Source organism: Idiotropiscis lumnitzeri, chromosome 7, assembly GCF_059441095.1.
Source record: "Idiotropiscis lumnitzeri isolate Australia: NSW breed Sydney's pygmy pipehorse chromosome 7, RoL_Ilum_1.0, whole genome shotgun sequence".
Lineage (NCBI taxonomy): Eukaryota > Metazoa > Chordata > Actinopteri > Syngnathiformes > Syngnathidae > Idiotropiscis > Idiotropiscis lumnitzeri.
Window position 1 is genome coordinate 18,131,818 of NC_142397.1, and position 12,301 is coordinate 18,144,118.

The 12,301-nt window shown below is 39.3% G+C and overlaps 2 protein-coding genes across 8 annotated transcripts in view; one reads left to right on the forward strand and one right to left on the reverse strand.

The window, feature by feature from the left end:
• The first annotated feature begins 4,270 nt into the window (after positions 1-4,270).
• On the forward strand, positions 4,271-9,092 carry hspb12 (heat shock protein, alpha-crystallin-related, b12). Its single transcript, XM_088299868.1, has 3 exons — positions 4,271-4,517; positions 6,987-7,144; positions 8,901-9,092. Exons 1-3 carry the CDS (start codon positions 4,271-4,273, stop codon positions 9,090-9,092), a joined length of 597 nt encoding a protein of 198 aa, XP_088155994.1.
• A 314-nt stretch (positions 9,093-9,406) lies between these two features.
• The window catches only part of LOC148333838 (chloride channel protein 2-like), a 103,851-nt gene continuing 100,956 nt past the window's right edge, over positions 9,407-12,301 (reverse strand). For all 7 annotated transcript variants that reach the window (XM_088300294.1, XM_088300298.1, XM_088300295.1 and 4 more), the window contains one exon: positions 9,407-12,212. In XM_088300294.1, coding sequence (XP_088156420.1) covers positions 12,018-12,212 — 195 coding nt within the window. In that variant the 3' untranslated portion in view covers positions 9,407-12,017. The remainder of the gene's footprint in view (positions 12,213-12,301) is intronic.

The following is a 12,301-nucleotide window of genomic DNA, read 5'->3' on the forward strand; positions in this document are numbered from 1 at the left end:
AGCTTTTTGAAAGTGACGGCTACTTCTTGAGAACTGACTAATGTAAAGGGCTGCCATTTTTATACACACGCGTCTGAAATAACGCCTTTTGGTTGTAATTCTTAATTTATCCTATTTATTTATCAGAAAACACGGATTATGTGTATGATATCTCACAATAGTTTGGAAACAAAGATCAATAGGCAAGAGGCTTTTATAAAAATCTGCACGTGTTTTACAACATTCCTAGAAAATCACAACATCCCAAAGCCGACGAATTTCTAGAAGAGGCCAACGGTTAGTATATACATATGTACTTTTTAAGCAATCTCAGATTTCTCACTAAATACATTTCGGGACTACATTGAGTCAAGATCATGTTTTTCTTTGCTGGTTAACTGTGATATTTTTGTCATGAAAAACAGGTACCTTGGCTCAACAAAGATTGTTTTCCAAGTGATATAATCAATACTCTCCTAATTAAAAACTCAAGTTATTAGATAAGTATTAAATGATATACACTGATGTGTTTGTATAAATGTGTTGCGATTTAAATCGAGCATCAAAGCTATATAGACTGAGTTCGCTGGTCTCGTCGTCAATTACGGTAGTCGAAACGGTGATCGGGTGACAGTCGTCAGTCTCTTTACGTTCCTGGTGGCTGTTAGTCAAACGATGGTTAGTTTTAGCGCTATTTGGGTTCGGTTTATTCGATTTCTACAATGATTGTGAGGGTTTGATAGCCAAGTTTCACAAATTTATGAAGGAAATTTATCTCGTTAGACCAGCGGACTTACCTGCATCTGCACTTAGATGTGATATGAGCAGACCAAAGTTTAGATTGGCTTTCTGCCACCAAATTCTCACTCCACCGGGCACATCTCCATTTGACACTCTATTTGCTGCAACGCCGTGCTCAGCTTGACGGGGGAATTGTCTAAACATTCGAACATACGTTGAGCAGGATCCGCCTGCATTTGCGCCCTGCCTGCCTCAGGTGCGCTGTCTACAAAACTGGCCCCCCAAGAGTCACATTGATAGTAAAAGAGTAGCAAATTGTCCAGAACACAAATTGATTCTTGGGTTTGGGGTAAAATGGTTGAAAGAGTAACTAGCTGCTAGATCAAAATTACAATCACTTGTTTAGTAAACAGTCATTCTGATGGAATAATCTCAAACCCAGTACAGATAGCCAAAGTGCTAAAATGGTAAACGCTCACAACTTATCTACAAGTTCTATTGCATATACTGGATAAGTGCAAAATGAGGAGTATGTGAGCATGCAAACTGGAGAGAGCTGTTCATTCTGGTTACACATTGGACATATTCCAAGAGTGATCACAACATTTCCTGCAAGTGTCATTTTTCAACCCCACTGACTCAAGCATAGACTCTATCCAAGTACTCCATGCCATAAAATCTGCTGTGATGAGCAAACTGACATTATCATTATTTCATCATTACAAGGGCAATGGACAGCCATGAGGGAGCAAGCATATTGTCAAGTTGGACATAGTAGCATAGCACTGAGTATATTTCAGTTTTTCATGACATCACGGAAGCGAGCACAACAATCCATTTGTCAGATTGTGTGGGCTGGGGGTTAATATCGGGGTAGGACATCGTTTCAAATCATATCACACAAGTGGTTTAGTAAAGTATGACCTTCCATCATGTCCAGTAAAATTTAAAATGACCTCATAATATCTTTTAAAATGAAAAATATCAGCAATGTCATCGACTTTGACTCTGGTTAGGTTCTTCCTGAACCTCTGGAAAAACGGTCAGGACTCTTTAAAGCGCAGACGCAGAAAAAGTGAATTTAACAAATATATTTATTTGACAAAAAAAACAATATAATTCATACGCGAGACCGACAAAGTGCTACAAATGACGCTGGTGGAAAAACACACCAGGAAAATCACGACGGGAACGAAAAACGCTTGCAAAAGGTAAGGAACAAAAAAACGAAACGAAAATCGCTTGCCGCTGAAGGACAAGGAAAACCAATTCACGAAAAAACACGAACGAGATTATCAATTAACCCAAAACACTTACGAACGAAATACGGACATAAATCACGGAAAGGCAAAAACGAGACGCCCGGTGATTCGCAGCTTGGGATCATGAGCAAGGGGAATCTTCCGACACTGAGTTGTCAGCATGGAGTCCTTAAATAGTGCCGTAATCAAGAACGTGACCAGTGACAGGTGCGTGGCTGGTGGGCACGTCTCTCCAGCCATGACGACATGACCCAGAACGAAGCGCTGGAGGTAAACGCCCCCACTCCAGCTGGACAGAAACAAACATAAACATGACAGGACAAAAACGGACCATGACAGACTTGACTTTCACCACCTTCCCTTCGTCGGTAAAAATAAATAAATGAATAAAAAACGTCTTCATTATCATTGCAACCCGTAGTAGAAAGGAATATTGTTGAAACATAGCGATCAAATGCTGGCCAAGGAGAGATCAGCTGTTGTAATTAACGAGTTGATGGCCAATATAAGATCAATGGAGAGCAATGTGTAAAAAATTGATTCTTTTCAAAAACATTTTGTCCCGTTGGTCTTTCTCCCAACTGTTCCTTCCATCTGTTGTTTATCCTGAAAGGAGGTCTTGCCTCTCTTGCCTGAGGCTTTCTTTGCAAACTCATTGGAGGCCAGAGAGGGGCACAAAACAAGTCAAACTTTTGATAAAAATTAGATTGACTCATTTTTCTTGAATATGTTGCGCATCCGGCTTCGGACCGGACTACTAAAGAAATATCTGGGCAAGACTGTTTTCCTTTTATTTATTTAGTGCCTCATAAAATTTCATTGCTGTTCATCTTGCTTTCTTTGAAAATTTAGTTTCCAATTACTTGTGTGTCTAGATTCATCTAGTTTTATGTTTTTTTTCCCCCCTTTCTTGCTTGACTTCCCCAGTGTATTTTTAGCTTTGTCACCTGGACTCATTTGGTCACAATTCGACAAATCTCCCTTTAATACCTCTCTGAAATTGTCACGTAAAATGTTCTCTCATTATCTTGGCTTAGCACAAAACTATCATTATGTATTTGCGGAAGAAAAAAAAAAAAAGATCCTTTCAACCATTGTCTATATTGCACATGACCGCATATAAACAAGCAAACATTCATGCGCACATTCACACATTCTGACAATTTCAATTCTTAATGTACTGTACCTAACAGGAGGAAGCCATAATAAATGCAGAAAACGCAAGCAAGCAAGAGGAAAACATGAAAACTCAACAGAGGGAAGCTGCAGCTGTTAATGCAGAATCACTATCACCTTGCTTCTTGTGGGAAAAATAAAAAATGTAAATATAACATGATTTGATGTTATTTTAAAAATGACAGCACAATACAAAAATAATCCACAATACTGCTACTGGTACTTTGGATTTAAATAAGATCCGCAGACACTGTGAAATACAAGCTTCTCATATAATGCAAATAATATATTTTGGAAACCCATCTTTTTTTTTTTTATGAATCACCTTGTCGTTATGAAGGCCCAACATCACTGAGGCCAATCCCAGCTGACTTTGGACAAAAGGCATACTTCACCATGCATTGGCCGCTCATCACTCAAATTTACATCCTCACCGTGCAAATCTAATCATGTCTCAGCTCATCGAGCCTGAGGTCATTCTCCCCATCACTGCATAAATTGTGAAGAGGTATTACGAATGTTTTCAAATTATGTCACGTAAAATGTACTTTACTACCAACCAAACGTGTCACACCAATCGTAACATCAGGTCTATGCATGTTTAAAATAATGCACGTATTTATAATGTATTTGTAGGTCAAAGGTCAATGATGCTTTTTTTTTTCAACTTCTGATAATCGCCTCGTTTTCTCCTGGAGTAACACTCTTCAATTGTTTTTGGCCATTCTTTTAGCCAGTAAGCTCAACTCAAATGTGTCATTGATAAAAGACTTCACGCTTCAGGCAGGGTCAGCCCAACGGATGATCAGACCCTTCCTTTCAATGTGCTATTTCTGACCACATGCCAGAGGTATTGTCTCGGGCCCACTCAACTTTATCTCAGCTCTGTGTGGGCTTCAATGGAAGGAGGTTTTGCTCCTTATCACTTTGTCCGTTATTCTTGACTCAACTGGTCGGCCTGGTACCCATCTATGGGTAAGCGAAGATGGCTACAGAACCAGTGTGCTCAGCGACCCACAATGCACCGGGGGCTTTATAAAGAAGCCACCCCGGTGAGATAGATTGTTTTTGAAGTGGGAGTGTGTTGTTGAGAAGAATCTGCATTTGGTGCTATGGAATCACTGACTTCTTCTAGTCGCAGATCCTCTTCCTCCTATCGCTCGTCAGCCCGTTACAGCTCTTCCAGTAGTTTTCGGTCAGAGAGCTCACGGGCTGGATCTGGGGACTCTCTGGATGTTCTTTTAGAGCCTTTCCTTGACTCGTCTGAGTCATCCAGCCTGTTTTGTGAAGAAGGCCAGGGAGGACTCGCTTCTCAGGTTCCATTCGGCAGGCAAGGCAGATCCTCCTGTGGACATCCTGGTAAGTCAGCTGAGGCTCACACTACTTCGGTACACTACTTGGGCATTAGCACTGGGGGGGTTCTATTTCGCATCCAGTGGGAAACAAATGAAAATGGCCACTAAATGTTGAAGTGATGCTCATCTGGTTGCTTAATACTGTCAAGTAGTCATTGGAAAATGAAGCTTCATATTTGCTTCATGAACCAGTTGTTGAGTGTTTGAGTCCTGTAGACAGCACTCTTGGTTTAAATAAAGGGTTTAAAAAAGAGCAAGTCAGTGTGCTTTTTACCCAATGTTGAACAGAGAGTGCCATCTGCAGGAGTCCAAAAATACTCCAACTGGTTCATCAAGCAGATTTGAAGCTTCATTTACCCATCACTACTGTCAAGCTCCTGTTGAGCAAGGCAGTGACCAGACCACCCCTCGCTCTAAAGGTGCACCACTCCCAGTTTACTCTGACATCACTCCCGTGTGAGAGACAAAGCGGTTGTCGCAGGAGGCTACGACACAAATATAATGTACAACAAAGTTTGTAGGATTATAATTAAGAATTTGATTAAAATAACACTGGCAATTACAGGGAGAAACCAATTAGAAAGTATTCAAAGGCAAGCCATAAATGTCAAGTTTTTCATTCGCTATTATTTCATCATCACAGTGGTTCATAAAAACGGAAAATAAACTTTTCATTGGAAGGAAGCTTGAGGAGTAAGGAGTAGAAGTAATGACCCATAATGTCTGACTGTGAGCAAAAGGCTGCAGACCTCATCAACTGGGCATCATAAAGAAGTAATTTTGAGGGGAAGTACAAAGGGTGGCGGGAAAACAAAAAATGCACTACAAAACCCAGAGTGAAAGTCAGATACCGCCTTTGACCTGATGTGGATGGTTCCAACAGCTGTTTAAGAAATGACACTCACTGACTACTGAGACAGATTGAATTGTCAACAACAGACAGTCACAATTAAAGTTGCCTCTCCTATAAATGCAATCTAGAAATTATGAAAAATAAAAATCAATGTATTAAACGTTAATATGTTTGATTAAGCCACCACTTCTGAATTGCACATTGACAGGTGGTGCAGATGAGAGCGGCTTTGCTGCAGTTACCTCGTAAATGCTGCTTGATGGTTCATGGGACATGATTATGATATAAGAAAAGTTTTACAACAACAAGTTGAGATTACTTTTTAAAAGAACATCATAAAAAGGAAAGAAACTTCTCAAACAGCGGATAAAAAAAGGTGTATTCACATAGGTTTTTGTGCTAATCAAAAATGACACCAAGATAATCCTTACAAAATGTCTTTCCACCATTCTACCTGTACAAATCAAATGGATCAAAAAATTAAAATATTCTGCAGTTGCACCCCAGCTGAGAACTGGAACACGGCTGTATTCAGAATGAATCTATCACAATGCAACCCATGTTAAATTGCACTAAGGTTATTTTAGTTAATGGAAACTAACAAAATAATTAATGATAAAAAAAAATATTTATGAAATAAAATAAAAACGAAAGTTAAGAAAATAAAAATGAACTGAAATGACATTATACGTCAACAAAACGAACTAAAACTAATTGTAATTACAGCAAAATAGTCTTTCGTTTTCATCTTTGGCGGCTAATTGATTACACAAGCCCTTTGAATGATTTTAAATGTTTATTTATTTCGTTATTAACTGCAAAGCCCAGGGGTGGGCAAACATTTTGATTGGCGGGCCACAATGGGTTCTAAAATTTGACAAAGGGGGCAGACTAGGAGTAGATGGATGGAGTGTTTTGGTAACCTCACCTCATCTAAAAAAACAAACAAACATTTATTTAAAATGAAAATGAAGAAAAGTATTACAACAAAATATCTGTGTTTGACACACCAGAGTATTTAGAAAATAAAATAGTAACAAGGTTTATTCATTTAATTTTTTTCAAGTTTGGCGGGGCGGATTAAAACGTTTAATGGGTCGCATGTGGCCCCCGGGCCGTAGCTTGCGCACTCATGGCATAGCCGTTAGCCGGAAGAAGAGAAGGTTGAACAGCCATCTGGGACTTGTAGTCCATAATGTGTGTCATACTGAAGCAACATCATCAAGGAGCAGCTAATAACAAAAGGAGCCAGTCGATGATAGTAGACCTCGTTGGAGACGAGTTTGTGTGTGACGTTGGCTTAAGCAACTTTTTGGTGTTTAGTCAGTGTATGACTGAATTTGTTTGAACTTTTCAGCCATAGTGGCATTATGAGTTCCAACAGATATACAAGAATGAACAGCATTTTAGCAACTAAAAACAACAACAAAAGATGCAACTCTGTAATGCACATGTAGACTAAAGTAAACTTTGAACGACTCATAAATTAATTCCTTCACAATTTTAAAACCAATCTATCAGTTAGGTAACAACGTGCTATGGAATTATATACAGTATATTTGATATATTCATTCATTTATTTATGAACCTGTCATGACACATTATTTTAATGTGTTTCAGATCCAATGGGTGGTGTTGTGCCAGTTTGTCAGACCAGTGCTGGAGGTGTGCAGTGTGTAGGAGATAGCTACTACGTGTCCGCCGATGTCAGCCAGTTTCAGCCGCATGATGTTGTGGTGATGGCGTATAACCATCATGTCGTCATTCACGCTCAGAAAGTAGGTGTGCGTGTTTTAGTGAGTGTGTGTGTGTGTGTTTAAACGCAATCAGACTTGTATTAAAAAAAAACATCTGATCATCATGAATAAAGTATTCAATGAATTCTAATTTCTGAAACTGTCCAACGTCAGCAATAATCATGAACCACTGGTCAAAAGCAAATGTTAATCAAGGATGGATTTAGATGTCCCTAAAATTATTATTGCAGATTATTAAACTATTTTTTTTTTTGTCGAGCACAACAGGTTTGGAGATTTTTTTTTTTAAGTTTGACCTAAAAATGATGCAGCAATATGGATTTTACAATGCTTTGTAATTTAATGTGATGACGTTTCAGAAAAAAAAATCCACCTGTTACTGAACATAACAGTTAATTCAGAAATTTTGATTAATATACTAATAATTACTGAATATACTACTATATTACTACTATGTTATACTTTTATTATTATTATTATTTTGACCAGTGTCCTCAGTAACCTGGTTGCAAGTATACTAGGGATGGACTGATTATGGGATGGACCTATGATCAGCGCCTATATTGGGCATTTTGACAAATATTGGAATCTGCCGTTTTAAAAAGTCTGATGGCCGAAAATAAATCCATTTAAAACTGTGTTAAGTTCATGGAAACAATTTATTAAAATTTTCCTTTAACTTTATAAGCGATTCAATTGACCCTGGGAACGCTGCACCTTTTTTTTAAAAAAATCAAAACAAAGATAAGTGAAATTTTTCTGCCATTTAGAAATTTCAGAGCACTTTATTTGCTGTTGAATACTATAGGGAGCTATAGGTTTTCCTTCAACTTTTTAAGACGGGGTGATCCCGGGAGCTTTCTGAAATTTTACAACAAACAAATTATGTAAAAAATTTGAATAATGACGAAAACCTTTTTTTTCCTTAGATTTTAATGCAACCATTTTAATTTTTTTTTTACTAAAAGTTAATACTGCGATTGGCTAGCGGCTAGTTCAGGGTGACCCCGCCTACTGCCCCAAGAAACTTGGGATAGGCTCCAGCACCCCTGTGAGGAGAAATGAAAATAGATATTGGATGGATGGATGAAAATGAATATTGGCTCAGTTATCAGCCTCCTTGACCACAAATAATAGGTATCGGCATTGCCCCTGAAACAAACATCGGCCTATCCAGACCCGTCACCAAGGGCGAGCCATCGGGGGCTGTGCCCGCCCATCAAGTTGATTGGGAATCATTTTCAGTTGTCCAACACACTGGTGTGAAGACGGCTCATTTACTTGAATCAGTGAATAAGTAGCAGAACTCCCCGACAATCATAGTTTCTATTTTTGTGTTGCTAGTGTTGAATCATCACTCAAATATTTAAAATATAAATAGATTATGGCATTTTGTTTGACAGATGGAATCTAAATGCTGCAGCCTATCATGCCACAAAGCACGTGTGTTTGCACTGCGTCACATATGCACCTGTTGAAAAGATAAAAATTGTTCCTTTTCCATAAATTTCATGTGCCCCCCTAAAGACTGAGGGCAGGGTCCAGAGATATTTTGATAGAATAGAAGCTTAATAAAAAAATGGACACTAGTTTCTATTTTAGAGAAGAACATATTTTATTGTACTTTGTCGGTAAAATGATTTTAATTTAATGCCTATACACTCGTAGAGATGAGTATTTAATATGGACCAAATTGAAAAAAAATGTCCTTCTTGTGAAATATTTGTTGACTATGTGTAAACGTTTTGAGTGGACACCTCCAATTTGTGTCCTTCAGGTCATGGATGACGGGAGCGTGAGTGACACATTCACCCATAAGTCCCAGTTCCCCAAGGACATGAACCCCCTTTCCGTCTGTGGCACCTTTAATCATGACGGTACCCTAATTGTGAGTGTCCGCCGGACCGACTCTACAGATGGGCGGGATCTTCTGGCTGTCCCTACATTCCGCAGCGAAGCTCACTTTTGACCACAGACTCAAAGATCCCCGCTTCTGTTGTGTTGACGATATATTGCGATCTCCTTTCTTATTAATTTTGATTATGATAGGCGAGGGATTTCTGCTGGCCACTCTATACTTTCCATAGAAAAAAATGTGAATGGATTAATTTGCCTTTCTATCAATCATTTTTGTCAAAAACGTTCATATTTTATTTCCTTGAATAAACAATGCTATACTTAAAAACAACAAACAGAGATGTGGAGAAAACACTCAGGAACATGCCTTATTGATACTTTGCTTGAATAGATCAAATAAAAAAAAAAGGCATCACGAGGCAAGAATTGCACGTTAAAATCTCATTTATTCATCCCTGATGTACAAAACGGTTACGCATTTTTCATTTTGAAAAATATCTCGACATTGTTCTGCTCTCTCTGATTTGGCCCTCCAGTGTGTTCCCCAAAGAGCCCTAAAACGTGGATCCAAAATGTGCGCTTTTAAATCAATATCCACTTACTTAAGTAAGAACTCAACCAGATCATGATAAAAATCCATCCTTGTGTGAGAATGTCAACTAGCATCCATGCAGCAAGAATCACCAGATTTTAAGGAAGGATTCCAAGCAAAAAAGTGTTCATAACATGAATAAAAGTCTTGGGCCAGATGTCTTCAACTTAAAATTGGTTTCTTTTCCATGTGAACAGATGATTTTAGTTCTAATGTGAATGCTGTTATTAAAGGTTTGGGGGAAACCCTCCCCTCCCTTTCCAGTAGTCAAACGTTGACACAAACTCATGTGTGGCTCACTTCCAATACACTGTACATTCATTTTTTGCACTTTTAAGATTTTCTTTACAAAAATAAGGTTATCTTTGCATTCATGCCATCAATCAAAAAGGGTTACGTGAGATGAAAAACTGTTATTGCACAATATGATTATCGACAAGTAGATCATCCATAAGAAAAGGAACCAAAAAAAAAAAAAAACAACAAAAAAAAAAAAAACAGGACTACGACTATACTCCAGACTAATAAATATGCATCAAGCTTCTTCTACATGGTCGCGGATGAAATGTATAGTTAAATGTTTAGGAGTGTAAGGCGGACACAGCATCATATGATGCAAAGACGCATTCAGAATTGGCCCGGTGACACATGGGTTGCTATGGCAAATTCAAGCAAGCTTTGGGGTAGTCGCCCCGTCCGTGAAGTACCTCATCTGCAGGTATAGAATGGCTATAACTCCTCCACCACATCCAGAGCCACTTGCTATGATGTCAAGAAGAGACCCAACACACACACACACACACACACACACACACACCCACATGTGCACACCATGCTGGTCCCTTTGATATGAGCTTCTCTTGGCATCATGAATATTAAACGACGGTGTGTGGGGCTCCCAATTTCATCGACTACTTGAAATGTTTCAGACAGTACAAAAGATAGCGGAATAATAGTTATCCCCAATTTCATATTTAAAAAAGCCTCCAAACCCCTTAGAAAGAGAATAGTTTCACTGTATTAAAGATTGGTTAAGACATTACAATAAGATTTCATATTACAGTCATAATGTAACTAAAAATGTTATGACCACAATAAAAACATCTGACTAGAAATAAAGCTCATTGGACAAGTGGAGCATGCCAATCAAAAACGCAAATTTGATCTCATGCAAATCCACGGCGATGCTATTTTTTTTCTAAAGTGGCCGCCATGAATACAACAAGCGCAAAGCTGTGCTGTCATGTCAAGGATGAATTCACTGCAGCCAAAATGTCGTAACACTTTTGCGGCGTGGACATTATTCCCAGCAGAGTGAGACAAATCAGTGTTTTCTTACCATTGAGCCCACATTAAATATTAAATCCAAATGACTTATTGTCTGTCATGTCAGACTCATTGCTGACTCTGAAAGCATGCTGCCATAAACACAACGACGGCTCAAATTTCACCTGTCAACTTTGCTGACAGCTGAAGCAATAATTTAGTGCGAACATCTTTCAATTGATTATCTTTTTTTTTCCATTTAGTGCTACGAGCTCAACTGGATTCAATTGAATGGATCCAGTTCTTATTTTGTCCTCAGCTAGTGTGCAGCCCCCCGGATTATGGATTCTTGCTTTCAATAGTAATGGATGTTAGCTAATTTGGTGAACCAAGACAGATTGATGAGGAGGCCGAGAGCAGCTGGTTGGGTAATGATAACTTCAATCTTAACGCCATCCATTTGTCCGCAGCTACTCGTTCTCTCCCTCCCTTCCTTCCATTACCGTGCTCTTAACCCTCTCTGATCGGTAAGATCTATATTTAGATGAGCAGGATGCCTTAAGAGCTTTGCCACAACCATGTTTGCGTGTACCATATGTCCGTAGCTACTCACAGGGAAGGAGTGTACATTATTCAAATGGCTACGAGGCCATTGGGCCCCTCTGTTCACGTCGACCATAATCTTGAAGTGGTGAGAACACTAACAATTCACCGTTCCAGTGAGAAAAATAGTGCCATTATGAAAAAAATAGTGCCTATGCAAACCACATTCAAACCACGAGGCAATAGAAAAAAAAATACAGTGCATATAGTATCAGTTCTCACCATTCTTACAGTACAGAGAGAGGAAAACCAAATGGAAGACTGGTTGACTATTGTCCTGACAATAAAAGCAATATGAACTACACAACATCTGCATAAGAACATCCCTTTTAAAAAGACTTCACTGCGTGCGGAGCAGGGATCAGGTTGTCATGTGTTCTGCTCGCCCGTGGAGCGTCGGCAATGGTGATTTCAAGATTCCTCGAGAGTTTATGGCAACAGTCAAGGACAATGAGAGAAGAAGAGACCGGTGGAGCAGTAGAACTCTTTCCACTATTAAATATTGATCCGAAGCCCTGAGGAATCAGAAAACCTCAGCGCGTCCCCCCTTGAGGCTTCGTCCAACTATTTTGGGCATCACTGGGACTTTTCGTCAGACTGAGATGGGGAGCATTCACCGGGCAGTGATGTGCTCCTTTGGCGATCCCACAGCTTGTGGAGCTCAGTGGCTTCGTTTTCACTGCTGCTGGTGCCGCTGTCCCGGAAGCTGGCCAGGGGTGGGCGCACCTTTACGCCTTTCACCGTCACAGAGCCCTCGATTGCTTTGCGAAGCTGGATGGACAGAGAACAGACAGAAGTCAAGTCAAGTTACTTGGGATACGTGCTAGAGAAAAAGACCAGGAAAAGGACCATGCAATTTT